General features: G+C 36.8%; 7 protein-coding genes across 11 annotated transcripts; 4 read left to right on the top strand and 3 right to left on the bottom strand.

Annotated features, from left to right (window-relative positions):
• Positions 1–1,733: 1,733 nt before the first annotated feature.
• Positions 1,734–3,648, bottom strand: LOC106422462 (pentatricopeptide repeat-containing protein At5g46680). The gene has a single exon (XM_013863251.3). It carries the CDS (start codon positions 3,481–3,483, stop codon positions 2,086–2,088), a length of 1,398 nt encoding a protein of 465 aa, XP_013718705.2. The 5' UTR covers positions 3,484–3,648; the 3' UTR covers positions 1,734–2,085.
• A 6,257-nt stretch (positions 3,649–9,905) lies between these two features.
• Positions 9,906–12,682, bottom strand: LOC125600037 (AP-2 complex subunit mu-like). Its single transcript, XM_048773005.1, has 13 exons — positions 12,423–12,682; positions 12,177–12,354; positions 12,015–12,105; positions 11,817–11,911; positions 11,618–11,707; positions 11,482–11,530; positions 11,266–11,404; positions 11,069–11,185; positions 10,910–11,000; positions 10,677–10,819; positions 10,474–10,587; positions 10,334–10,378; positions 9,906–10,184 (listed from the first exon to the last, which is right to left on the bottom strand). Exons 1-11 carry the CDS (start codon positions 12,503–12,505, stop codon positions 10,551–10,553), a joined length of 1,113 nt encoding a protein of 370 aa, XP_048628962.1. The 5' UTR covers positions 12,506–12,682; the 3' UTR covers positions 9,906–10,184; positions 10,334–10,378; positions 10,474–10,550.
• A 623-nt stretch (positions 12,683–13,305) lies between these two features.
• Positions 13,306–14,068, top strand: LOC106422496. Its single transcript, XM_022696163.1, has 3 exons — positions 13,306–13,525; positions 13,630–13,685; positions 13,802–14,068. Exons 1-3 carry the CDS (start codon positions 13,306–13,308, stop codon positions 14,066–14,068), a joined length of 543 nt encoding a protein of 180 aa, XP_022551884.1.
• A 505-nt stretch (positions 14,069–14,573) lies between these two features.
• On the top strand, positions 14,574–17,841 carry LOC125600036. 5 transcript variants are annotated; one of them, XM_048773004.1, is made up of 4 exons: positions 14,576–14,728; positions 15,289–15,336; positions 15,433–15,723; positions 15,895–16,505. In XM_048773004.1, the coding sequence occupies exons 2-4, from the start codon at positions 15,325–15,327 to the stop codon at positions 16,450–16,452; spliced, it is 861 nt and encodes a 286-aa protein (XP_048628961.1). In that variant the 5' UTR covers positions 14,576–14,728; positions 15,289–15,324; the 3' UTR covers positions 16,453–16,505. The 5 variants fall into 5 exon arrangements, with proteins under 5 accessions (XP_048628958.1, XP_048628961.1, XP_048628957.1 ...); XM_048773000.1 differs by lacking the exon at positions 15,895–16,505 and adding an exon at positions 16,550–17,841 and having other exon boundaries at positions 14,577–14,728; XM_048773001.1 differs by lacking the exons at positions 15,433–15,723; positions 15,895–16,505 and adding an exon at positions 16,550–17,841 and having other exon boundaries at positions 14,574–14,728.
• Positions 17,842–17,950: 109 nt separating this feature from the next.
• On the bottom strand, positions 17,951–19,774 carry LOC106418046 (pectinesterase inhibitor 12-like). Its single transcript, XM_048773006.1, has one exon. It carries the CDS (start codon positions 19,266–19,268, stop codon positions 18,741–18,743), a length of 528 nt encoding a protein of 175 aa, XP_048628963.1. The 5' UTR covers positions 19,269–19,774; the 3' UTR covers positions 17,951–18,740.
• A 2,845-nt stretch (positions 19,775–22,619) lies between these two features.
• Positions 22,620–24,405, top strand: LOC125600039. Its single transcript, XM_048773021.1, has 2 exons — positions 22,620–23,162; positions 24,027–24,405. Exons 1-2 carry the CDS (start codon positions 22,893–22,895, stop codon positions 24,198–24,200), a joined length of 444 nt encoding a protein of 147 aa, XP_048628978.1. The 5' UTR covers positions 22,620–22,892; the 3' UTR covers positions 24,201–24,405.
• Positions 24,406–24,627: 222 nt separating this feature from the next.
• LOC125600040 lies at positions 24,628–26,652 on the top strand. Its single transcript, XM_048773023.1, has one exon. It carries the CDS (start codon positions 25,015–25,017, stop codon positions 26,650–26,652), a length of 1,638 nt encoding a protein of 545 aa, XP_048628980.1. The 5' UTR covers positions 24,628–25,014.
• The last annotated feature ends 612 nt before the right edge of the window (positions 26,653–27,264 follow it).

The raw sequence follows: 27,264 nt of genomic DNA, 5'->3' as shown, positions 1-27,264 counted from the left end.
CAAAAAATTAAAATCTTATATATGAGATTTTAGTAAAGCCATATATATATGATCTTTCCTTTAGTGTTTTAAGTAGATGACAAATCTTATTTAATATTTCTTATCTTACTGATATTTAAGGTGAGTAACATATGATCTTTCCTTTAGTGTTTTAAGCAAAATTATGAAATAAGTTATTTTAAATAACAACGTTTCCTTTGAAAACATATCTACATTTTTCATCAAGTCTTGCTCAGCCTACTGATCATGTTTGTGCTTTTAGAAAATGATAGATCTTTTGCCAGAATTTGGTGCAAGACTGATGATATTGATTCTTGAGTGTCTTTACAATAATTAATTAACTTTTTCTTACAGTTTGTATAAGATGTTTGATAAAAGTTGTTAGTGATATTAATTATAAACACGCCATTTAAACATAAAATCACAAAATTAGAAGTATAATAAAAAACGTAACAAGAAATATATAAATACAATTGCTAATTTTCTAATAACAATGAAAATCTCCAAATAAGCAAATATCATATATTTTTCTGAATGCAATGCACTTACTGAAAAATTGACGTTTCTTTACTAACAGAAAAATAGAAGCATCTATATTAATTAGTATTTTTGTATGGATGCATCCTTGAGTGGATACATCTGCACTTGCTTGAATTTGGAAAAGTACATTTTATACTTCACGAAAATGCGTAAGCAATATCTATTTTTGGTGTTACATTACAATATTAATTCATTGTTCTCTTATCAAACCATTTACAACGGATGTTTTGGATAAATTGTTGAACTCATACAATAAAGATATTGAAATATATAAAAACAACTTGGATATAGTTAAATTCTAAGAAAAACACAGTTAAATTTGTTTAATCTTTTTTTCGAACAACTAAATTTGTTTAATCTATTGTCAATAATCTATTGTCAATTTTTTTTTGTTTAATCTGCTGAATAAAAAAGTTGGGACCAACAACGTCATATGGCAAACTCTAAAACGACAAAAAGCTGACCCACGAATATGTTAATTTCCATTGAGTAATTTGATGTATACATTAGTTATTAAAATCTTTAAAATTGATTAAAAATATTAGTTAATTTAATTATTCAAGATTAATTATTTTATAATAAAAGTAAACTTATATTTTTAGTTTCAAAATTTATTATTTATATTTTGTAAGTAGATGTTTATTCTATTTTATTTAGACATAAACAAATTTTTATAATCAATAATTGTCATTAATATGCAATTACAAAATATATGTAAAAATATGAAATAAAAATAGAATAGTGAAATGTTGAATTTTATTAAAAATATTGTAGACTATAAAATTGAATGTGTATTAAGCTATTAGATGCAAAAATTATAAAAGATGATATAGAATGTTAAAAGTTCATTAAAAAAAACTGAAAACAAAATATATTGTACACAGACTATAATCTAGATATTAGATTTTGAATCATGCTTTCTAAACATGGATTTATTTTTAAGATTAAATATATTTTTTTAATAAATTCTGTATAAGATAGTGGTTAGGTTTGACAACATTTATCCGGAACCGCGAACCGAATCGTGCTAAACTGAAAAACTGAAACCCAAAATTGAACTAAATTTCATAAATAACCGAGTAGATCATATGTCTTTGGAACCAAATTTAAAAGTGAAGATTTCTGATCTCTGTGGAATTAAATACTGGGGAATATATTCCACCAAAATAAGCTATAAGAGATTTGTTTCTCAGAAGTGAACTGATCTCAAGTCATTATATATGTTGCTGAACCTGCGTAGAGTTTATGAACTGTTCATAGCTAGAATCTTGTACAGAAGCTATCTGTTTCAATCAAACCAATCCTAAGCTAATACATCTCTCCAGCCAAAATCCACCCAAAAGTTATATTTACAAGAGAGAAAAAACAAGAATCTTTACGTAAGGACGACACAAGAAACTGTTTTACATACTTTTCACCACATGTTGATATGAAAAGACTAATTAATCAGACGTTTACACTATAACTTGAGATGTCGGAAGATAGGACTCCATTGATGCAGACGAAAGAAACTTTCCTCTAATCTCTATAGTACCTATCAGTGTCCTAAGGATCCGCTATTGCATTGCTCTTTATAGCAGCTTTGATTTTGTGATGCGTCTTCCTTGCTGCCTGGTAAGATACCGTCATCCGTAACCCCGACAACACAGCTCGTCTAGCCGACGACGGAATCTTCATTCCTTTATTGTAACACAACAATAACAGCTTCGAAGCGCACACAAGCCGCCCATCTTTGCATAGATTATGCACAACAGAAGTGTAAGTATACTCATCTCTAATCTCCATCGACGAAAACAACCTCATCGCACGGTCTACATGACCCGCTTTGCACAACCCATCAATCAAACAGTTACAGGTGACAACACTCGGCTGCATCCCCATCTCTCCCAAACAAGCCAAATGCTTCTCAGCTCCTCCCGTATGTCCAATGCTCAACAAACCATTGACTATAATCGTATGCGTGTAGTCATCAGGCTTCAATCCTTTACTCTCAATCTCCTCCAGTAAATCATCCACTGCATCCAAGTCCCCGTCTTTAAAATACAGATTCAACAACGTGTTGTACGAAACAATATCTCCACTCCGTCTACCGCTTCTCACCAGCTCATGCATACATTGATACGCCTCCTCTGCTCTCCCTGTCTTAATCAAAGCACTAACAACTGCACAACTCGCGTACCCGTCAAAGGTATACCCTTCCTTCTTCATCTTCAAGAAAAGCTTAAGCCCTTTCTCAATCATCTTCGTCTTAAAGTACATTTTAAGCATCGTCGTGTACGTAACAGCATTAGGAGTGTACCCCGCTCTCTCAAGCTCCCTCAGCATCCAATTCGCGGAGCTAACTCTTCTTGATTTACAAAGACCGTTGATGAGAATGTTGTAAGTCATGAGCTCGGGTTTAACCCGGCTCTTTACATGCTTAAACAGCTCAATAGCATTATCTATGTGACCGCTCTTGCAAAGCGCGTCGAGAAGAATGTTGTAAGTGTCAACACCAGGAGACAGCCCAGCGTCATGAACATTTTCGTTCAGAATCCGAAACGCGTCTCCGTGTCTCCCGACCCTGAAGTAGAGAGAGATGAGAGTGTTGTAACTCAACATGTCTGGAGATAAACCTGAGCGAAGCATTTCGTCGAACAGTTGGTGGGCGCGGGTTAACGAGAGCTGTTTCGCAGCTCCGGAGATGAGTGAGTTGTATGTAGAGACGTCTGGTTTGATTCCGGCATCTCTCATACGATGTGTTACGGCGTAAGCTTCGTCGATGCCAACGAGACGAGAGTAGCCGTTGATTAAGGTGTTGTAAGTGACGACGTTGGGGAGGACGCCTAGTCTGATTCCGTCTATGAGTAATGATTCTGCTTTCTGCAAGTTTCGAGATTTGCAGAGGGAATCGATGCAGATGTTTAGTAGCTTCGTGGAGGTTTTCATTAATCCATGAACCATTTTTGTCCATGAGTGGTGGGAAAAGGTACGGTTTTAAAGTGGTTTTGTAAGTATGGAAACGTGAGGATCACGGGTTTTGATAGATATGGAAAAAGAAAATCAAGATTTCAGAATTAACGAAAACATAAAGAATTCAAAAGAGATTACAAATGTAAAATGGTTCTTAAATAATAATGGAGATTATCTTCTTTTTTCTCTTTTATAAGAAATATCATTTATCTATTTTACTTTATATTTAAAAGAATCCATTAGAACTATGGCTGGATCTGAAATTATGGGACTTAAAACATTTCTTTAAGAACTTTTATAAGAATTTTTCTTTTTATGATTTGGGAGCTTATGCCATATAAACAAATCTCTAAAAAATTTGGAGACTATTATAGTTATATATGTATACCGGTTAAGTGTAATCCGGGTAGTTGGTTTAGTTTCCTTTAGCTTAAACCAGCTATATATAAGCTTGATTGTAGAGTGTAACAAATTAACAAGATCAATAATATCATTCTTTTTACAAATTCAATCGAGCTCTTCTCGTCATCATCTTCCTTGTGATTGAGCTATCAAAACATCTAATATGGTATCAAAGCCACTCTGATTCGTGTTCTTCCGCTTCATTTCATTCTTCGATTAGCTCAAATCACCTCCTTTTCTTCGATCATGAGCGTTCTTTTTCATCCGTTGATGATCAACGTTTTTGTGATTCTTGTTCGTCAAATCATCGCGATCTTTCGTTTCGGAGTACTTCTCATCTCTCTGCTTCGTTTGTGAATCGATTGATTCATCACCCGATCTGGATTGCAGTTTTCTTGAAGTTGTTATGGATCCTCTTGCTTCCGAAGCTCCGTCGTCTGGAACTCACTTACCGTCGCTTACAGATCCCAACTCCAATCCTCTCTTCGTTCATCATGCTGATCACGCTGGGATTTCCCTTGTCTCTGAGAAGCTTACTGGTATAGGGAACTTCAATAGCTGGCGTAGATCTATGCTCATGGCCTTAGGTGCTAGGAATAAAGCTGTGTTTGTTACTGGTGTGTTTCCGGAATTAGATGTTAATCATCCTGATTATGGTTCTTGGTCGCGCTGTAACAACATTGTGAGCACTTGGATTGTGAACTCTGTTGATAAATCCATTGTGAAGAGTATCATGTATTTGGAGACGGCTAAACAGATGTGGCAGGATCTTCATGATCAGTTCAAGCAGAGTGATGGACCAAGGACTGCTGATATCAAGCAACAGATCTACTCTGAAGTTCAAGGTTCTAACACAGTGAGTGTGTTTACACTCGTCTTAAGCAACTATGGGAAGAGCTTAAGAATCATGAAGCTCCCTATACGTGTTGCTGCGGTCAGTTAGATTGTGCGAGCCATAAGCAGCTGGTTTTGAGAGATGAGCAGGATCGTATTCTCAAGTTTCTCATGGGATTGAATGAGACCTTCACGGCTATTCGAGGACAGATACTGATGATGGAACCTAAGCCGGCTATCTCGAGGGTTTTTAACCTGATTTCTCAAGAAGAACGTCAAAGGTCTATGAAATCTGCAAGCAACATGACCTTCCAGACTTCTCTTGGAGATTCATCTCAGGAACCAGTAGTTGCTGCATACTCTGGAGGATACAATAAGCAAAGGAATCGTCCTATTTGCTCTCATTGTGGACTTGCTGGTCATACAGTGAATCGTTGCTACAAACTTCACGGGTATCCTCAAGGTTACAAGATTCCCAACACGGCGTCTAAGTCACAAGACATGTCTTCTAACAAGTCTAGTTCTCAGCAACAACAGTGGTCTAAGGGCTCTACCGTAGCAAATCTTACACATGAATCTGGAGGTATTACTATGCATGATCATCAGGGTACTCACTTGGGGACAGTCACATTGGATCAAGTTCAGAAACTTCTAAGTGTTCTCAACACCAACTCTGGTGGTTCGGAGAACAACAACTCTCAGATTGTGGGTAGTGTACTTAAACTCTCTGATGGATCAGTCTCGACTTTTAAACCTCAACCTCACATAGTTCCTTTGATCACTGATGATGCATTTTCTTCAGGTAAACCTTTCACGCATACACATTTTATTTCTGCGGGAATTAAAAACAGCCTTACTTTCAAGTCTTATTCTTGGGTGATAGATACTGGTGCTAGTTGTCATGTTTACTCTGACTTGACTGTTTTCTCTACTACTTCTGTGATATCTGATACAAATGTTGTTTTGCCTGATGGATCTCGTATTCATGTGACTATCTCTGGTACTATTGTGATTTCGCCACATTTAACACTTACAAACGTGCTTTGCATTCCGCATTTCAAATTTAACCTTTTGAGCATTAGTGCTTTAACAAAAAACACTACAATATCGGTTTTGTTTTCATCTCAGTCTTGTTATATACTTCCTTATAATCCAATTTATTTTCTTCAGGAGCATATTCCGGATTACGTGATTGGGAAGGGTAACCTCCACAATAATCTCTATATCATGGACTCTCATGCTCCTGATTCACCTTCTATTGCTCAAGTGCATCATACCTTTCACGTTTCCTCTGAAGTTTGGCATCAAAGATTAGGACATCCATCTCCACAGAAGATTCATATTCTTTCCAAAAATTTAGACATTTCCAAAGACAATATAGTTCATGATCATTTGTGTAAAATTTGTCCCCTTGCAAAACAGAAACGCTTGTCTTTTTCTTCTTCGAATAATATGTCTTCTTCTCCATTTGATTTGCTTCATCTTGATATTTGGGGTCCATTTCATGTACAAACTGTTGATGGTTATAAATATTTTTTGACAATTGTGGATGATTGCACTAGAGCTACTTGGATTTACCTTCTTAAAAATAAAAGTTCAGTAACTACAATCTTTCTGGATTTTCTTACTCATATTGAAACATAGTATAATGCTTCTGTTAAATCCATTCGAACTGATAATGCTCCTGAGCTCTCTTTTACATCATTACTTCTGTCAAAAGGAATTGTTCACTATTTTTCTTGTGCTTATACTCCTCAACAGAATTCTGTTGTAGAGAGAAAGCATCAGCACATTTTAAATGTTGCTAGATCTCTTCTTTTTCAATCAAATGTGCTTATTGAGTATTGGGGTGATTGCATTCAAACTGCTGTTTACCTCATCAATCGTACTCCCACTCCTCTTTTACAAAACAAAACTCCTTTTGAACTTCTTACTGCTAAACGACCAAGTTATAAACATTTAAAAGTTTTTGGTTGTTTGTGCTTTACTTCGACTCTTTTGAAAGATCGAAACAAGTTTTCTCCTCGTGCTTCTCCATGCGTCTTTCTTGGTTATCCTCAGGGATATAAAGGATATAAAGTACTTAATCTTGATACAAATACCATTTCGATTTCACGAAATGTAATCTTTCATGAGACATGCTTTCCTTTTTCTGAGCGTCTTGATAAAGATTTGAATGATGAAATTTTTGGTCAACACGTTTTGCCTATGCCTGTTCCTGATTCTCCATTTCCTGCATTTTTTGATTTAGGACAACATGCTTCACCCGATTTAACTTCATTCAATGAATCAGATTTTGTTCATGTGTCTTCTTCATCTACTGATCATCTTGTTCCTATTCCTTGCTCTAGATCTAAACGTCAAATCAAAACCCCTGCTTATCTTGATCAATATCATTGCTATCTGTTGAACAAAACTGAATTTCCTGATCATACTACACACTACTTCATATCCCATATCTGCATTTCTTTCATATGATCATATTAATGCTGAACATCGTAATTTTCTCATTAACATCACTACTATCACTGCTCCTAAAACTTTTAAAGAGGCTATCCTTCGTGATGAGTTTAAGTCGTCCATGAAATCTGAAATGAACTCTCTAGAGGAGACTGGAACTTGGTCCATCTGTGAACTGCCTTCCGGTAAACACCCTGTTGGTTGTAAGTGGATCAATACCTACAAGTTCAATCCTGATGGTACGGTGGAACGTCCGAAGTCTCGCCTCGTTGCAAAGGGGTATACTCAGTTAGAAGGCTTATATTACTTGGATACCTTCTCGCCTGTTGCAAAGCTGGGTACTATGCGTCTCTTACTAGCTTTGGTTGCTGCTAAGAAGTGGACTACATCTCAACTTGATGTGAGTAATGCTTTTCTCAATGGTGACTTAGATGAGGAAATATATATGACCATTCCTCAAGGATACACTGAGTTGACTGGTCGCTCCTATCCCCCAACTCAGTTTGTCGTCTTCATAAGTCGCTCTACGGTCTCAAACAGGCTTCTAGACAGTGGAACCAGAAGCTCTCACAGGTCATTACTTCTGAAGGATTCAAGCAAGCTCCTTCAGATCACTCTCTCTTTGTTCGAAGCTCTGGTTCAACGTTTGTAGCAGCACTCATCTATGTAGATGATATCTTGATTGTCGGCAATGACAATTTTGTGATTGAATCATTCAAGAAGGCTTTGCAGAGTGCATTCAAGCTTCGTGATCTTGGCCCTGCTAAGTATTTTTTGGGTTTTGAGATCGCCCGCAATGAGACTGGGATCTCTATTAACCAGCGGAAGTATAATCTAGAGTTACTCCAAGACGCTGGTTACCTTGGCTGCAAACCTTGCAGTTCCCATGGAACCGAACCTGAAACTTTCTGATTCTCCAACGTCTGGTGATCTTCTCTCAGATGCCTCTATATACAGGAAGATTGTTGGCAAGCTTCTTTATCTCACTCACACTCGACCAGATATCACATATGTCGTACATAAACTCAGTCAGTTTATGTCCGCACCTCGCACTGATCATTTGAAAGCAGCACAACGCGTCTTACGCTACTTGAAAAATGATCCTACACAAGGTTTATTTTACTCTGCTTTGTCCGAAGTTTCACTGACTGCGTTTTGTGATGCTGATTGGGGTGCTTACATAGACTCAAGAAGGTCAACTACAGGCTATTGTGTCTTCTTAGGTGACTCTCTGATATCTTGGAGAGCAAAGAAACAACAGACAGTTTCACGTAGCAGCTCGGAGGCAGAGTATAGATCTATGGCAGACTCGACGTGTGAACTTATCTGGATAGATTCTCTACTCCGTGATCTTCATTGTCCCCATGCAGGTCCAGCAAAGCTATTCTGTGATAACCAGTCTGCTCTCCACATTGCTTCCAACCCTGTCTACCACGAGAGGACAAAGCATATTGAGATTGACTGTCATGTGGTTCGGGAGAAACTACAGAGTGGTTTCCTCAAGACTATGCACGTGAAGTCAGAACACCAATTGGCTGACATCCTCACGAAGGCTGTCCAACCTGCTGTGTTCAAACACTTACTACTCAAGATGGGAATTCATCATCTCTTTGTTCCATCTTGAGGGGAGGGTATTAGAGTTATATATGTATACTGGTTAAGTGTAATCCGTGTAGTTGGTTTAGTTTCCTTTAGCTTAAACCAGCTATATATAAGCTTGATTGTAGAGTGTAACAAATTAACAAGATCAATAATATCATTCTTTTTACAAATTCAATCGAGCTCTTCTCGTCATCATCTTCCTTGTGATTGAGCTATCAAAACATCTAATAGAGACCAAGACAAATGTTTCAACCGCATGTGTTTTGATCCGTCCTTGGTTATAGTATAAGTAGTCAAATCCATTATGTTGTAAACATAATAGCTATAGAAAAGTGACATTAATTATTTATTTGAATAGAAAATGGCTCTTGTCAGAGATTTGAATTACCTAATTTAATAATTAGTATCAATCGTTACCTCTTATTTTTAAAATGATTATAAGTTGTAACACAAATAAATGTGTAAATCGAAACAAATGTCGACAACAGCTACGAGACTATAAATTTGATAATAGTTAGAGTGCAGCTGCGGTCGTCTCTATTGTCTCGTGGTCTGAGCTTCTTGTGAGTGTTATCACGAGGCCAGAGTTCGATTAGAGCCGACAGCAGTTGATGATGACGATGATGATGACCAAGAAGCCTTCTTTAAGATTTGAGGTACTCTAAAGTACCTTGTCTTTTTACTCGCACTGCGTGTTGAGAAGAAACCGGTTAGCCTTTATATTACGAATTTAAAATTTATATAAAACTGTATAAATAAGAAAAACGCCAAGAACATTTTATACGAGTTTGATATACTACTTAGAGCATCTCCATTGAAACACAAATTTTTTTTTTATATTTCACTCTATTATAGAATAATTTTATTATATAGTGAATCATTGGAACAAATTCAACTTTATAATAGAATTATTTTAGAGTGAATTGTTTGAAAATTGGTTAACAATTTTTATGATAATTAAATATACTCTTATATGGTTAAAAAAGCACGTAAAACGCCCATCTATCGCTGTCTAAAATAATGATAAAAATAAAAAACCAACTGTTTCGCAAAGACTAACGTTCGATGACACCAAATTAATCAAAACTATAACTCGAAGATAACCCACAAACAAATAAATGAAAACAAATCCAATACCAAGACATAAGAAATCATATTAACACAAGAATATCTCTTAACGGAAAAAAAAAGACAAACGTAAACGAAATATAAAATATATTCAACTTTTTGTTTCTTGTTCTGCATAAGGAACAAAAGCTAGAAGCCATGAGCCTTAAGACTGATGTCACTGAACCTGAACTGTGATCTTAAGTTCAGCATCTGATCTCATACGATCCCGCTTTGGTTATGTATCTAACCCACTCAACCGTGTTGTAACCGCTCTTCTCCCACACCTACAAAACAATCCAGAGTTACTGGTCAAATACACGGAAAGAGTGAAGTTTTAAGAGCTAACCATTACAGTGATCATTATTCAGACCAGAAGCAAATACAAATAACATGACATTTTTGGTCTTCAAAAGGCATAGAAATTAAAGCGTACCTTGAGGAAACGAACTCGCAAACCAGATGCTGTGAACATTGGCACCTGAAATTAAAACGAAGCTGAGACGGTTAACTGACAAACACCTTAAGCAATCTGGTTCTATTTAACAGTGCCAACAAGAGAAGAAGAAGATTGACCTGAAACTCCATTTGGATTGGTGGCCTTGTCCAAGATTTCTTTTCTCCCATTGTTGAGATCAACTCAATCTCTGCACTTAGTGTCGATTCAGTTTGTCCTGGAAATTTCTTATCCTGAATAGTGAAGAGAGAAGGCAAACTATTGATAAAACACCAACCAATCGAGTTAAAGGATGGTTCTTAGGAGTGTATAGAAAGCTCACTTCCAAACCAAGCAATCGATTGATGGATTGTACTTAGCGCGACCAGTTGTCACTTGGAAGTTAGTCTTTGCTGTTTGTTTTGGCACTGGAATTTTAACTACGACTCCGAGGGCAAACATTTTAGCGCCGAACACACTTTTGACCTGAAAATACAAAACACAAGAGAAGATTGTAAGAAAGCAAATATCAAGCTGCGTTTGTCTTCTTAATGTTTTTGAAGTAAAGCTACTTACCTTGACATTTACTTCCATGCGTGTACGACCAAGTTCTTTGATTGTTGGTAATACGCGGAAAGGCAGGTTCACACCCTCTGTTATTCGATACCTGAGACATCGTTAAGTTAATGACAGAAGTTTAGAACAATATGCGATAGTGAACATTCCAGTACTTACTTCATAAGTTCAAATTCACCATCCGGTGGTACAAAGCTAACGGTCTTCTCGGAGTTGAATCTTGTCAGGTTCACACACTGGTGAAATGTGACATCATCAAGCTCAATGGTTTTACCACTGCACAACAAGAGTGAGCCAGGTGAGGAGAAAGAAAAATCGGTGTAGCTAGTGTGAGTCACTGCTTTAACAAAACTTACCTCTTAGCTGGACGAGATTTCATTTCAGATTCCTTCTCAAGACCAAGCTTATCATTCAACCCCAACTTCAAATCGGGCATTCCCGAAAGGAAACATTTCATCAAAACTTTCCCCGTTACATCACACCGAAGAACATTGCCTAACAGTTGCCAAAAAAAAACAGTCATACAGAAGAGAATCAGGAAGAAATAAACCTTCAAAAATGCAATTATTTACCTTTAGAGGACATCAGAAGGTTTACACTTTCCACAATATCCAGAAACACCTGCATCAGTGAGAATGCATAATATCAGCACTCTCGCAGAACCTAGCAACTGACATACAGAGTCAAAAAAAGAAAATCAATTCTTACCTCATTCTTTTTATAAGAAAGGCCCTCTCTCCTCCAACCAACAGCACCGGTAACTTGTAACGTTGCATTTGGCACAGGTTTGTCCTTGGGCTGCAAAGACAAGAGGCTTACTAATGAAAACATATGAAGTAAACAAAAAAAAAAAAACAGAAAAACACTGCTTCACTTGCACACGCATATGCATAGGATATGCCTTTACCTTGGATGAAAATGGTGAGCGTACACCTTCCTGAGTGATATAAAGCTTCAAAATTTCAGGAGAGAGATTTTGTGGATAACCAAAGTCCATAATCTCTGCAAAATCCATACAAAAATGGTTATAGCCACAAAACATAACAGTAGTTACTAGTTAAAGAAAGCAAATTTGATCATGACACTATCATGCTTACTTACTTACCGTCTAACAATTCATAAATGAGAACAAAGTTATTCTTAATAGCGTCTTCGTCAAAAGCTCCACCAAAGTACGATTTGAACAAAGCAACAGCCTAAACGCGATATCAAAAGCAGTCAACAATCTTTAATCTCTTGAACACAGACTAGAATCAATTTTTTTTACCTCAACAACGAATTTGAATCCACAAGCTACATTAGCGTTGCTACTAACAACAATCACAATGTAGACATTACTGATTCGCATGTAGACGAAGGAGCAGCCACCAATCTGACGCACAGGACAGTTCCCTAGCTCCTTGGTTTGCATTATATGCGTTCTAAATGCATCCACCATGTTTCCCCTAACGATCAAATCAAATTCAGAGAACAGCTCGAAGATTCGTCGAAATCAAAGGAGAAGCTCGCTTACCCGACGTCGTCTCGGTAAGTGCGGTTGATGAGTACATCTCCACGGAGATTTAGAAAGTAGATGGCGGAAGCTGCCACCGGCATCTTCGATCCGAGTGATTCTTATGCACGGATCGAAGAGAAGAGCTGGTCCCCGGAGATTTTGAGGTTGAATTCGACGAGATCTCGCTAACGGAAGGAATCAGAAATGAGGAGGAAGACGACGACGACGACGAACAGGTGAGGAGAATACGAAAGTGTTCGACTATTTTAATGGGCCTGTAGAATATAAATGGGCCTGTTCTTATTCGATTCTGTTCCGTTACATCTTTAATCACTTCCTCATAGACTCTTTGTCGTTATGTGAAAGAGAGAGAGAGGGAGAGTAGAAAAAATGAGAGGTCATGACTGTTTTACCATAGATAAAAACTTTTACACAAAGGGTAAGCGACATAAGCAAGCCAAGACCCAGACGAGATCACAGAGAGAGAGAGAGAGAGAGAGAAGAAGAAGAAGAAGAGGAGGAGATGGCTGAGGCAAGATTACTTGACATGTCTCGAGTTCCATTCATCCCAGGTCTCTCTCTCTTTCTCTTCCATTAACTCTCCCTTACCTTTACTTGGTGCAAACACACAATAAAGTTTTCTCCTTTAATTATGAGTTTTCTGTTTATGTTATAACCGAACACAGGGAGGCAGGGCCGGGCCTGGATACAAGCCCATCAAGCATTTGCTTGAGGGCCGATCGGTATAAAACAAGTTTGGGGGCCAATTCTCATAAAGATTAGGTAGCAGAGATGGTTAAAGATGCTATTATTTGAGTTTCACTTGTTGGGTGCCCTGGGTTCGAGTCATGGGTATAGCAGTTCTGGTTCAAATTTTTTTTTCTTGCTTCTAGCCTGCCAAATGTCAGGCATACACGCGACCAACAACCTGTACCAGAGATACGGTCCAAAGGGTTTCATGGAGATCAAGATCCTCCAAAACGACAACCTTTACGTCCGCGTCGACTTGCCCGGTGTTCCAGACGACGGTGTCCGCCACAGAGTCGACTCCGTGAGGCAAAAGGTTGTCTTTTTCTCCGGTGAAGAGACTCTCAGCGACGGAGACGACAAGAAAAACGCCCGTGAGTAAGCTGGAACCGCCGGTTTAGCTAGGGTGTGACTGCTGCGAGATAACAGGGGTGGATGCGAAGATGAAAGATGGAGTGTTGAGGATGATTGTGTCAAGGGTCAAAGTCAAAGACCATGACAACAAGTGTACTCACTTTCTTCCTCCCAACACAGGTTCGAAGCCACTCAAATAAAGATCACACCTTTTTTTTTGCATTATCCATTAAATGCTTATATAGTTTGTTTATAGGTAATCTGGAAGTTACAATACGGATGAACCTTTGTTTAAGATGTTTAAAGCGGCTGAGGACCATCGATTTGTGGTGAAAGGTTGTAAGCGTTCAACCAGTAGGAGACGAAGAGGTGATGGAGGAGGTTCTTGCGTTTCATTCGACTTGCCAGGTGTTTGTAGTGATGATATATTGGTGCTTCCTAATGAGAATGAAGTCAAGTTCTATGGTGAGAACAAGGAGGTCTATGAGCACGATGATAGTTGCCGTATCTTCATGGGAGCCATCACCCGTTCTAGCGTTTGTGCTCCTGGAGTTCCACTTTGAGCCACGACATCGCTTGGGATGCTGAGTTTGGTGTTCTCACGGTGCGTGTTTCACCTCCTGGCAGCAACAACACCAACAGAGAGTAGTAGTCGCGGTCTCATCCCTCTACTTGTCATGTCTTGTTTTATTTTGGGAGAACTGTTGGTTGGCTACTGATGAAGTCTTTTGTGTTTTAAGTTTGGACAATTATGAGTGACTGTGTCTTGTTTTGGTGTTTGTTATCGAATGACTTAGGCCGTGTTCGTTTGCTGGTCGCTAGCGTCAGCGACCAAGTTCAGCGACCAAACGCTGTTCGTTTACCGGTCGTGAGTTCAGCGACTGATCTCAGCGACCAAACGCTAGCGATCAGCGATTTAAAATTTTGGACGCTGGAAATTTCAGCGGTGCGACCAAAATCGTGCGACTAGAATTTTTTTTTTTTTTTTTTGAACACTCGAAAAAATAAAAAAAAACTTAAAAAGACAAAACTACCCTAAATATATTTACAGAATCACAATACATTGCCATTAACCCTAATACAAACTCACGCCAAAAAAAAAAACCAGAAACTTCTCTCTCTCTCCCCGATCTATTTCCTGCGGCCATACTTCTCTTCTCTGCTCAAGCTCTCTTTCTCTCCGATCTATTTCCGGCAGCCACAGAGAACCTTCTCTGCTCAAGGTCCTCTCTCTCTCTCTCTCTCTCTCTCTCTCTCTCTCTCTCTCTCTCTCTCTCTCTCTCTCTCTCTCTCTCTCTCTCTCTCTCTCTCTCTCCTCTCATCCTCTCTCTCTCTCTCCTCTCTCTCTCTCTCTCTCTCTCTCTCCCTCTCTCTCTCCTCTCTCTCTCTCTCTCTCTCTCTCTCGTCTCTCTCTCTGCGTTTTGTGTGAGATATGGAACCTTTAGATTAATTAAGTTGACTGTTGGGTTTTTTGATTCTTGATATGGGTTGCTTTTAGATTTAAGATTTTGATTATCAAATCTTTGTTTTTAATCCGATTATCAGACATGGGTTTGAGTTCCTGTGAATGTTTTCAGACATGGGTTTGAGTTCTTTTTGGTATGTGACGAAGTGTTCTTGCATTTGCTTTCAAGTAGTTTATAGTTTGGTCTGAATAAAGCTTCGTTGTTTGGAACAAGAGTCAAATTTTGTGTGCTTTTGATAGATTGTTGTTTCAGTTTAGTAGTAGTGATGAAATATGTGTCTGCAAGTCTCATCATTTATGTCTGTATTATCTTCTCAGGTTGGACATAAATCACAACAAGACAAGATAAGAAGAATGGCTGATGATGTAAGTGTTTTAGGCAGTTCTAGTTTCTTAGATCTTTTGTGATAGTTTTTTCTGCTAGTTTAGCTTGTTTGTTTATTGATGAGACTTGTTATTTAGAAATGGACCGATGAAGAAGTTAGGTATTTCTTTGCTCTTTATGCTGATGAGAAAAAGAAAGGGAACAGACCAAGGAGTGGCATGAATCTAGCTGGAAGAGAGTTCATCGTAAATAAGTTTGAAGAGAAATTTGGTAAGAGATGGATATGGGACAGGTTTAAGAACAAGGTTGATATTAGTAGAAAAGCATATGTCAAGTTCAAGAAGCTTACCCACAATAGAACCGGGCTTGTCTATGATGCTTTGGGAAGGTTGGAGATGTCGGATGCTTGGTGGGATCAACGCATTGCGGTAAGTATCTTTCTCTTAGTCTTCAGTGCTTTAATAATGTCAGTATTAGAGTTCTCTTTCTGCTTAGAGTGAAAAATATTAGACATTGAATCAGTATTAACTTGAAAAAAATATTAGACATTGAAAAATACTGTATGTTTCAAATATACTAATTTTTTTCTTCTTAAACAGGAATGGCAAGGTGCAAGAAAGTATAAGACCAAAGTGCCTCCAAACATGGATGTGTTTGAAGCAGAGTTTGGTGCTGTTACTGTAACTGGAGCAGAAGGATGGTGTGCTCAGCAAGGAGAAGCTAGCTTAGATTCTAGAGTAGATGTAGAGAAGGATGACGAGTCTGATTCAGTTGACACTGGGATGCCAGCACCAAGAGAAGGAACAAGTAGAGCTGGAGGTTCAAAAAGAAAGCGTAAGGAATTTGATCAAGAGCCTTATGTTCTAAGGAATGCAATTCTGGCTGAGAAAAATAAGATAGCAGAAAAGATGGTAGAGATAATGGCAGAGGATCGTGTGGTGTTGCAGCAGGATCGCAAATTCCGTGTGCACTCTGTGTTGGAGATACTTAATGAGCTACCTGGAATTATAAAGTGGTCACCATTTCACATTGCTGCAATTAACCATCTCAAAGCTGTTGAAGAAAACAGAATGGCTTTTATGTCTTTCTCTAGTGATGATGATAAGATTAGCTATCTTGAAAATATGATTGGAGTTAAGATATATGAAGGATTGTAGTGTCTGTTTCAGTATGACTGTTTTAATATGACTCAGATTGTAGTTTTTTCTGTCTCGCAACTTATATATATATATATGTGATTTTAATGCTTTGCAGATGGTTAGGTGGTACTTGGATGATGATGATGAGGATGATGATTATGAGGAAGAGCATGAAGTTGATGTGCTTAAGCCAGAGAGATTGCTTCATAGAACAGATCGAGGTGCTGGATGGAATCATGTTCAGCAGCTTATGCACGGGTCAGATCAACAGTGCTATGATATTCTTCGCATGAATCAGAGGACATTTCAAGATCTGTGTAAGATGTTAGCAACGAGATATGGGTTACAAGAGACGTTGAATGTCTATATTGAAGAAGCGGTTGCAATGTTCCTTGAAGTGGTGGGTCAAGATAAGACAGTACGGGTTATTGCACAAAGATATCAACGTTCGTTGGATACAGTCAAAAGGAAACTTGGTGAGGTTTTGAGTTCTCTCTTGAAATTTGCTGCAGATACACTAAAACCAGAAGATGGTGAGTTCACAAGAGTATGTCCTGCTTTGAGAAATGATGATCGATACTGGCCATTTTTTAAAGACTGTATTGGAGCATTGGATGGAACTCATATCTCAGTCCGCCCTCCTAAACGAAATGCAGAAGCATACAGGGGCAGAAAACAGGAGCCAACCATGAATGTCCTTGCTATATGTAACTTTGATATGAAGTTCATATATGCTTATGTGGGTGTGCCGGGTAGAGCCCATGACACAAAGGTATTAACTTATTGTGCGAGGAATGAGCCTTTTTTTCCACATCCGCCAAATGGAAAGTATTATTTGGTTGATGCTGGATATCCCACAAGAGCAGGGTATCTTGGTCCGTATCGTAGAGTTCGGTATCATCTCGATCAGTTCAACAGAGGAGGACCGCCAACGAACACTCGAGAGGTGTTCAACCGGAGACATTCAAGCTTGCGATCAGTGATTGAGCGGACATTTGGAGTGTGGAAAGCAAAATGGAGAATTCTTGACCGTAGGCATCCAAAATATGGTTTGATCAAATGGATAAAACTAGTGACGGCAACGATGGCTCTACACAACTTCATACGTGATTCACATCGAGAAGATAATGATTTTGTGCATTGGCAGAGAAGAGAAGAATATCATACTCATGGTGATAATGATGAAGAAGAAAGAGATGAAGAGGAAGATGAAGAAGAAGAAGAAGATGGTGATGGTCATGGTGGACATATTCCATATGAGCCGACTGGTGATAGAACCATGGAAGGTTTACGTGATCATATTGGTAATGAGTTGAGTAGAGGATATCGATTACCTTATTAGTTTATTTGATTTGAATTTGTACTGATTATTATTATAAGTTACTCGTATGATCACTTTTTTTATTATTTAGACTTTTTCAATATTCTAAGTTACAAGAAATAATATTCAAGTGTAGACTTTTTAATTAGAGTTATAGTTTATTAATGTGACAACTCATAAACAAAAGTGAACTTGTACAAGGAAAAATATAAGAAATTGAAATGATTAAACATATTGCATCCATGGTGTGATTTATTACACTTTACAGTTTTAATGATTTAGCCACGTTTTTGACGAAACCTAAGTACACAAGAGCAAATGTATGTCAAAAGTAAATATTTGGTCGCCAGCGATACAGAAACGAACAGCATAGCGACAACCGCTGCGATCAATCGCGCGACATAGAAACGAACAGCATAGCGACAACCGCTGCGATCAATCGCGCGACCTTCAAACGAACAACTATCAGCGACATCATGTCGCAGTCGCTGGTCGCTGACTCTGGTCGCTGACGCTGGCGACCACGAAACGAACAGGGCCTTACTTGGTGTCCACGTATCACTCCACTTGACATAGTTCAACACGAGAAGAAGTTCACACTATTCTTCAACTCATTGTATAGTTAACCACAAGGCTAACACACTCATATTCCTCCCTGGAAAACGCATGTAAAAGACTTTCAGAATAAATGTCCAATTATACACAAATAGGATTAGAATTCAAACCTATAAAATGTGTGCGAAGCTATTTTAGTTATACTATTGAAATAATAGTAACCTTAAGGTCTTTGGATAAGTCATGATTTGTTGAGTTTGCTCATTAAATTTTTTTTTTTTTACAGATATTATTTTTACTGTTTTTTTTTTAAAAAAAGTTTCAAATAGTAGCAAAAATTTCCAGTGAAATAATGTTCTTCTGCTCTTAAATTTATTATTAGGTAAATAAAAATCCATATTACATAATACAAGAACTTATGGTAATTTCATCAGAGCATATTTGTAAAAGCTAAAGGAATCAAAATCTTCTGAAACAAAATATTGTTCTCGTTTGTAACGGGAGATTTCGTGTGCTTCTCTTTGAAACCATCCTCACAAGTGTTCGGTTCATCCAAAGCAGCACTCAGATGCACATTAGCACTTCTGTAATCATCGGATTTAACGTTCATCAAAGCTTCTTTTAAAGAATCATTAGCATCGTCATAAAGTTCTACGCAAGTGCGTAACGCGGGTTCAGTACCCGGTTGATACTTTTTGCTCTTGAGAATAATCTCAACTATCCCTTTCACGTTAATTATTTTGGACGCAGCGTTATTCGTTGACGCTAGGACTAATCCTGATAGACTAGTTGCAGTTTTGCTTTGCGGATCTTGTTCAAGTGATTGGACGCAAAAATCATATTTGAGATTAGGATCTTTTGCTGCAGCTGTTTTGCAAGAATCTCGAATCAAAGTTTGCGCGGCTGCGAAACAGTTTAAGAGGAGAAAAAACATTACAACTGAAACGAAGAACTTCATGTTTTTGTTTTCTTTGTAAGAGATGAGAAGAGATGAATATGATGTTAACTTTATGATTCAAGAGGCTGTTATATATATATATATATATTTGACGTAAGGGGTATATATTCTCCTTTCTTATATGTCAATGTTTCCTGTTTTCTTGTGTGTTATAAACTTATCATAAAAGGAATGTTTCAGTTTTAGTAAAAAGATACTTCCATATTAAGAACTCGATTTACATTTTTAAAAAATCATAATATATAACAAGTAACGGTACGTAGCTTTCATATATACACGTCAGATTTAGTCTAACTCTTAGCTTTCCAAACATGACACAAGTGATCTGTGAAAATAGAAAGATTGGGTTCAAAAAGATACTAAATATTTAACAACTGAAAAGGAAAGCCTCTAGGAATTTCAAAAAGCATTTTTCGTTCCATTTTCTGAGGCTCAAATATTAGTCTTGTCCAGTCCAATTTATGAAAACTCACGTCACGTCCAGCTTGACAGAATGACACAGATTCATATACTACAAGAAAACATGGGAAATTTTTTTACCGAATTTTCAACGAAAAAATATTCGTTGATTTCTAATATAATATAATATTTTGCTATTCATCAATATTTCGTCAAAAATATTAAAGAAATTTTTGACGGACAATTTTTCATTTGAAATCATTGACAAAATACTGAAAATTCAAAAGGAATTTTAAACGATTTAGGATATAAATTTGAAATGTTTTTTTTAGAATTTATAAATTATTTTGATTTTTTTAAAACGTTTTCAACTTATAAAATGTTTAAAGATTTTTTGAAAATTTATAAACGCTTTTCATATAACTAACTTATTAAAAACGTTTTTCAAAATTTAATTCTTATCATATTTTTTATATAAATGACTTAAAATATTTTTTTTAATGAAAATGACTTTAAAATATTATTACATAATATTATAAGTTTCGTTTGTTAAAAAGTAGTTAACTAGTTTAATATTATATTAAAATAAATTTTATTTTTAAAAATAATTTAGGAAATTTCTGATGAAAATATTTGTTGGTATTTCAAATGTAAAATGAAAAGTTCTAACTTCAAACTAAGGGCAAGCTGGAACTTTTATTTTGCAAAAAGAACTTGAAACTTTGTCCAATTCCAAATGCTCTCAAGAATGATAAGTTATGATCGAAAGTGTATAGTTTTTTTTTTTACATTTGAAGAAAGAACAAAATATTCCTGATATTATTTATTATATATATTGATGTTAAATTAAGTAATATTTTTTTTATAAAAATAATCTTAAATAGAACTAAATATATTTTTAATTAAAATGGCATATAAAAAGAGATCAGCAAAAATAAATTTAAAATATTTTTATTTTAATTTAAATTTGGGGTTATTGATAAAAATTTAGAGTTTAGAACTTAGGGTATGACTGGTTTCCCTGCTACCAACCGCAAAATCCCCGCTACCACCTGCAAACGCAGCTTTTGCGGTTGGTATTGGTTGTTGGTGCTTTGCAACAATCACTCAAACCGCTTTAAACCGCTCTAAACTTCATAAATTCAAAAGTTGGTTCCAGCTAGCGTTTGCGGTTGTGGACGGTTGCAGGAGGATAATATATTTTTAAGCAATATAAATACAAAAATAAAAATATTCAATAAAAATTTTAATTGGAATTATAAAAATACTAAAATATATCTATTATATTTTAATTAATATGATAAAATTTTAAAATAAAAATATTATCTATAATTTTAAAATTTTAAAACCATAATTTTTAATATAATTTTTATATTTATTATAATATTATGATTTTTGATATTTTTATAATTATATAAAATGTAAATATTGTTAATTTATTATTTAACCGCCGATGCATTTGGTAGTTTACCAGTCATAAGTATTCCGCAAACGCACCAAGCTTTAATTGCAGAATCAGACGTACAAATCTCTTAAAACTACAATCACCTGCATCCGCAAACTCCCGCAACCGCTGCGTTTGAACCAGACAGATCCTTAGTGGATGAGCTTAGAGTTAGAATTGAGGATGTAGGATAATTTAATTTTTATTGGTCAATAGATAGTAATAGTATTTTAGAGATTTATGTCTCAATAATAGCACCTTTTGAAGTTTATGTCTCAAAAATAGCACTAGAAGGAGAAAGTCACAAAAATGACATTCATTAAAGGGTAAAATATTTCTAATACCCTTGGTTTAAAATTAAATAAACAAACAAAAATAAATATAAATAAATAAAATAAAAATAAAAAAAAATAAAAAAAAGAAATTTTTTGATAGTGTCAGATTATATTTTTCAGATTCAAAAGTTTTATAATTTTTTTTTGAATTTTTTTTTTCGAATTTTTTTTTTTTATTTTTCTTTTTATAATTTAAAAATACTTTTTGAAACTGTTTTTAAAATTTTTATTTTTATTTTTTATAAAATTTTAAACCCTAATTCCAAAAGAGAAAAAGACTAGGATAGCACCAAACCAAGTTTATGTTCCCAAAGTAGCACTCAAGGCTCAAAGTCACAAAAATAGGTTTCATTAAAGAGGTAAATATACACTTATACCCTTTGGGTTAATTAATCCAAACCTTAGGGTTTAGAGTTAAGGGGTGGAGTTTTGGAATTAGGGTTTAAAATTTTATAAAAAAAAATACTAAAATAAAAAATAAAAATTTTAAAAACAGTTTCAAAAAGTATTTTTAAATGATAAAAAGAAAATTTGAAAAAAAAAAATTCGAAAAAAAAAATTATAAAAATTTCGAATCTGAAAACATATAATCTGAAACTATATAATAAAAAAAAATTCTTTTTTTCATTTTTTTATTTTTATTTTATTTTTGTTTGTTTATTTAATTTTAAACCAAGGGTATTAGGGATATTTTACCCTTTAATGAATGTCATTTTTGTGACTTTCTCCTTCTAGTGCTATTTTTGAGACATAAACTTCAAAAGGTGCTATTATTGACAATTGCCCATTCCAAAACCCCACCCCCTTAACTCTAAACCCTAAGGTTTGGATTAATTAACCCAAGGGGTATAAGTGTATTTTTACCTCTTTAATGAAACCTATTTTTGTGACTTTGAGCCTTGAGTGCTACTTTGGGAACAAAAACTTGGTTTGATGCTATCCTAGTCTTTTTCTCTTTTATAAACTATTATTAGATAAAAACTAAAAAATAGTATTTATGAGATTTGTCTTTTTTTCACAATATAAATTATTTTAGGTATAAAAATAAATAATAGAATTAGTATTATTAGATATATAAAATACATTTAATTTAATTAATAATATAACTGTAAAGTATAATTAAGTTATACAATATCTAATAAATATAAAAATTGTATTAAAATATGGGAAAACAATATTATATTTTAAAGCGATCTTACTCGATCTCTCTTTGATCCCAAAGTTTTCATTCCTTTTAATTATATTTGTTGCAGAATATTAAAACCAGTGATTTCTGGGGTTTGATAGGATTAAGACACGATCGCAGAGAAAGTAGAATCAATCGTGGAAGGGAAGGGATATTCGAAACCCTAATTTCGATCGTATCCCCATCTTCTACGAAAGCATCGATCGACTTTTTTCTGATTCAGTGAGAGTTTGAAATCAAAGTTTGATTTTTTCGACCTGATGGGTTTCTTAAAGAAGTTAACGGGGATTTTCGGGTTCGGGCACAACGATGGTGGGCACGGAGCTGCTGCGAGAGACGAAGATGGTGAAGGGGATAACACTGGATCAGTCTCTGAGGACGGAGATAAACGCCGGGAGGGTAATCAGGCAAGGTTCCGTGAAACCGGACTTCCAAGGAGGGGTTTTGGAGTTCCGGTTCAAGTAGCCGTCGAACGGTCTAGTCCTGGTCCTATTCTTCAGCCTTGTGCTGCTTCTGACGGTGGAGTTCAGGTTTGTCTTTCTTTCATGGTTGTGATTTTAACTGTGTAGAAGTCTAGGGACTGAAGAAATTAATGAGAATTTGAGGGTTGCTAGTTTTGATTCTGATCTTGTAATGTGGCTACAGTGTTGTACTTGTCTTGTTGCAGGATCGTTAAATCCATTTGTTTGGTTCCGATCATCCTATGTTAGTTGGTAAAATTGGTCTTGTGAGTTTGTTTAAGTTGTTTTTGTGTCTTCATTCATTTTCTAAGCTTAGCATTGATGAACAGTTGAATTTAGAATCTTTGTTCTAAGCTTAACATTAATGAATATCGAATCTTTGTTCTACTCAGTCCTTTCTTTGTTTTTGGTTGTGATATGTTCTCGTTTCAACGTAGTTTATGTTCTTCTTGTGATTGGCTTTACATTCTGCACGGTTTCCGCTTTAGTTAGGTGTCTGCATTATAGTTAGTTCATTGCTATCTTAAATTCTCTGTTCATTCATCTCTATATATCAAATTAAAGAGTGGCAGTGAAGTTTATGACAGGACACGATATATGTTTTAGCTTGATTAGTTGCGGTTAAAGCAAAAAGTTTTTGTTTCACTCTGTCTGCTACAGAACCTGTAATTTAGAAATGATGATGGATCTCATGTCTTAACGGTTTCGTATTCATCATGAGTCACGAGGCTGCTATAGAGTTTGAATCTTAATTGGTTCTGTTGTTGGGGAAAGACAATAATCCAGTCTTTAAGAAGCTAGTGGGGTTGATTCATCCCCAAGACTATTCGATTGTCCAAACGCATTGATATGTTTTTTTTAATCAAGTTTTTGTTGATGGCAATAAACTAACATCCCAGCATAGTTATTGACTCGACTTAGTTTTACCATTAGGGACTACGATGGTACTCAATGCGGCTAAGGATTGATGAAGATGGAGATGTTGCAGATGAGTTCTTGGAAGATGATAACTGTAAGACTTTGCCCAGAAAATGCAAAACAAAAGCTGCAAAAGTGAGAGGTTTAGTGATATCTTCTGATGGGAAACTTCAGCCATTAATGCATTGAGCAGTGAACACCAAGGATAAATATTTACTGATTAGTGTGTGATTGAATCAAAGAAAGGTTAGAATCTGGTTTTCATTTAGCCATTCAATCTCGATGTAAAATCGGTTAGATTCTGGTTGTTGATACTTGAGAACTTGAAATGTTTTGTAACTGTGAATTTTGTTTTGAAAATAGACAAGTGAATCTGTTTGGGGTTGTGTGAAAACGTGTGAGCAATTGTTGGAGGTGTGTAGCACGACAAGTTGTATACAGAACCTCTTATTTAGCTAAAAGATTATGTTCTTAATGTTGATAAGAAGTTTGAGAAACAAATATAATTGAGCTTCTGATTAGTTGATCGTAATTGGTCATTAATAATTGTATCTAACCAGTGCAGTATAAGAGCGTATAAGAGCATCTTCAAAAAGACTTTATTTTAGAGTTAATCAGTGCAGTATAAGAGCATCTCTAAAAAAACTCTAATTATAGAGTTTTGCAAACTCTATATTTGAAGTTTTAAGGTGTTTTTTTTTCAAAAGCAAAACTTCAAATTTAACTTCAAAATTATTTGTAATTTACACTATGCTCTTTATATTTATCATAATTAATATAAGGGGGTGTTAGTGGGACTTAGATTTCTATAGAGTTTGTTGATTTTAAAAGTTGAGAGATTTGTTAAATTTAGAAAGAGATGTAGAGAATTTTGTCTATTGTGAAAATCTATGAAAATAGAGTAATGTAATGATTCTAAGAATTCAAAGTAAACATGTAGTATTCTCAAAATCTAAATTTGTGAAACAGTGGTCCCAGATTTTCAAGACTCAGACTAAAGGCTATGGAGGAAGCTAGGGTTTTGGCGATTGGCGACACTAGGGTTTCGAGTACGGCAGATTTGGATGAAACTATGATGGATGTGGGGGAGAGAGGGAGACCGCCAGGAGATCCGCCAGATAAGTTAACCTCATGGGTAGCGAAGGTGGTGGAGACGGCTGAGGGAGGGATGCCAGTACCGGAGGTTTTGATTGCAGATTCTTTTGTGTCGGAGAGGGTACGGGTAGAATTTCCGAATGGAGAAGACGGAGAACCATCCATTACGATCGAGAATGAGGTTTTGGAAGCGATGAATGGAATGTGGAAGCAGTGTATGATCGTTAGGGTTTTGGGAAGAAACGTCCCGATTGTTGCCTTGAACAGGAAGTTAAGAGAGTTATGGAATCCAAAAGGTGCCATGTACGTGATGGATTTACCTAGACAATTCTTTATGGTCAGATTCGAGAAAGAGGAGGAATATCTAGCGGCATTGACAGGAGGACCATGGAGAGCGTTTGGTAGTTATCTTATGGTTAGGGCTTGGTCGCCAGAGTTTGACCCACTGCGGGATGATATCGTAACAACACCAGTGTGGATCAGGTTGACGAATATACCAGTGAACTTTTACCATCGATCGATCCTTATGGGGATTGCCAAGGGGTTGGGCAAGCCGATTCGAGTGGACTCGACGACGTTGAATTTTGAAAGAGCTCGGTTTGCTAGGGTGTGCGTGGAAGTAAATCTAGCAAAACCATTGAAAGGAACGGTTCTCATCAATGGTGAGAGATATTTTGTAGCCTATGAGGGGTTGTCTGAGATATGTCCAAGGTGTGGAATCTATGGACACCTGATACATGGTTGTCCACGAACATTGGCGGAACGTGCGGCGAGTCCAACGACGCAAACAGTGGCAACAAGAAAGGTTGAGACAGCGAACTTGCAAGCTCCACAATTGCAGGAGGACGGTTTCATACTGGCGAAAGGTTCGCGAAAAGGAACACCGAGTTCATCTCAGCATACGACAGGTACGGCAAGGAAATCGAATGGGGAGATGAATAGGAATAACCGTGGGAATCCGAGCAGAAAGGAAGCTGCGACGATTGTGCTATCAAACAAATATGGAGAACTGGATACGGGTACGAAGCTGGATGTAGTAAGAGAGGATGGGACTTCTGGACAGGAGAATAAGGAGAATCTGAATATGAACGTTCAAAATAGTAAGGGGAAGGGAGCCTTGCAGGAGAAGTTAATTATGACTTTCGGTAGTAAGGCTAGTTTACTGCCTACATCGCAAACATGGACTAGAGAGAGAGGGCCTGGCAACAAGAAAACGGTGGAGTCGGCTAGGGGGAGACTCAAAAGAGTAAACAGTAGGCCGGTTAGAGGACTGGTATTTGGTCCGACCAAGGGAGAGATAAGTTTATCAGAATCTGGGAAGAGATTGAGAGTGGAGAACAGTGAGGCCGGGAGATCGGGTGGAGGACTCAGAGAAAGGGTAGAGGATGGGAGATGTATGCCTGCGCGCCTTCAATGCGAGATGAAGAACTGGAAAACCCGATGGAGAGTATTATCAGCGAGACAGAACATGGCAGAGCTGATATACAGACGACTTCTCAGGAGGAGGAGAGGGTGGTATCCCTTGCATGACGGGACGCCCCGGTGATTCGTGTTGAGATTGTGATTTTTACGATGATGAATTGCTTATTTTGGAATTGCCGGGGGGCGAATAAACCCAATTTTCGACGTTCTATTCGGTATATACTGAAGAAGTTCAATACTGATATTCTTGCATTGTTTGAGACGCATGCGGGGGGTGACAAGGCGATGAGAATTTGTCAAAGTCTGGGGTTTGATAACTCCTTTCGTATAGATGCTGTTGGGCAGAGTGGGGGAATATGGCTTCTGTGGAGGGATCAGGCTTGTGCGATCACGATAGTGGGGTCATCTGATCAGTACATACATGCGAGGGTGGTGATTGGGACAGAGCTGATCCACATTATAGCCGTTTATGCGGCGCCTACGGTCAGTCGCAGGAGTGGTCTTTGGGGTCAGTTGAAAGCCGTGTTAGAGGATATTGATGAGCCGGTCTTAGTAGGTGGAGATTTCAATACTATAGTGAGGTTGGACGAGAGAACAGGCGGCAATGGTAGACTCTCTCCGGACTCGCTGGCGTTTGGGGAATGGATCAATGATTCAGCCTTGGTGGATATGGGATTTAAAGGAAGTACGTTTACCTGGAAGAAGAGAAAAGAATCGCATAACTTTGTGGCAAAAC

The sequence above is a fragment of the Brassica napus genome, unplaced genomic scaffold (genome assembly GCF_020379485.1).
Source record: "Brassica napus cultivar Da-Ae unplaced genomic scaffold, Da-Ae ScsIHWf_20;HRSCAF=42, whole genome shotgun sequence".
NCBI classification, from domain to species: Eukaryota; Viridiplantae; Streptophyta; class Magnoliopsida; order Brassicales; family Brassicaceae; genus Brassica; species Brassica napus.
Note: the sequence above shows the minus strand (reverse complement) of the source record. Positions and strands in the feature narration are given on the sequence as shown.

Coding starts and splice junctions, on each gene's coding strand:
- LOC106422462 (XM_013863251.3), bottom strand. CDS start 3,483: ATGGTTCATGGATTAATGAAAACCTCCACGAAGCTACTAAACATCTGC.
- LOC106422496 (XM_022696163.1), top strand. CDS start 13,306: ATGTCAGGCATACACGCGACCAACAACCTGTACCAGAGATACGGTCCA. Junction 13,526..13,629: donor AGACGACAAGAAAAACGCCC/GTGAGTAAGCTG, acceptor GATTGTGTCAAG/GGTCAAAGTCAAAGACCATG. Junction 13,686..13,801: donor CTTTCTTCCTCCCAACACAG/GTTCGAAGCCAC, acceptor CCTTTGTTTAAG/ATGTTTAAAGCGGCTGAGGA.
- LOC125600040 (XM_048773023.1), top strand. CDS start 25,015: ATGGAGGAAGCTAGGGTTTTGGCGATTGGCGACACTAGGGTTTCGAGT.
- LOC106418046 (XM_048773006.1), bottom strand. CDS start 19,268: ATGAAGTTCTTCGTTTCAGTTGTAATGTTTTTTCTCCTCTTAAACTGT.
- LOC125600036 (XM_048773000.1), top strand. Junction 15,724..16,549: donor GGTGGGATCAACGCATTGCG/GTAAGTATCTTT, acceptor AATGCTTTGCAG/ATGGTTAGGTGGTACTTGGA.
- LOC125600039 (XM_048773021.1), top strand. CDS start 22,893: ATGGGTTTCTTAAAGAAGTTAACGGGGATTTTCGGGTTCGGGCACAAC. Junction 23,163..24,026: donor CTTCTGACGGTGGAGTTCAG/GTTTGTCTTTCT, acceptor TTTTACCATTAG/GGACTACGATGGTACTCAAT.
- LOC125600037 (XM_048773005.1), bottom strand. CDS start 12,505: ATGCCGGTGGCAGCTTCCGCCATCTACTTTCTAAATCTCCGTGGAGAT. Junction 12,106..12,176: donor GATTCAAATTCGTTGTTGAG/GTAAAAAAAATT, acceptor TATCGCGTTTAG/GCTGTTGCTTTGTTCAAATC. Junction 11,708..11,816: donor GCTCACCATTTTCATCCAAG/GTAAAGGCATAT, acceptor TTGTCTTTGCAG/CCCAAGGACAAACCTGTGCC.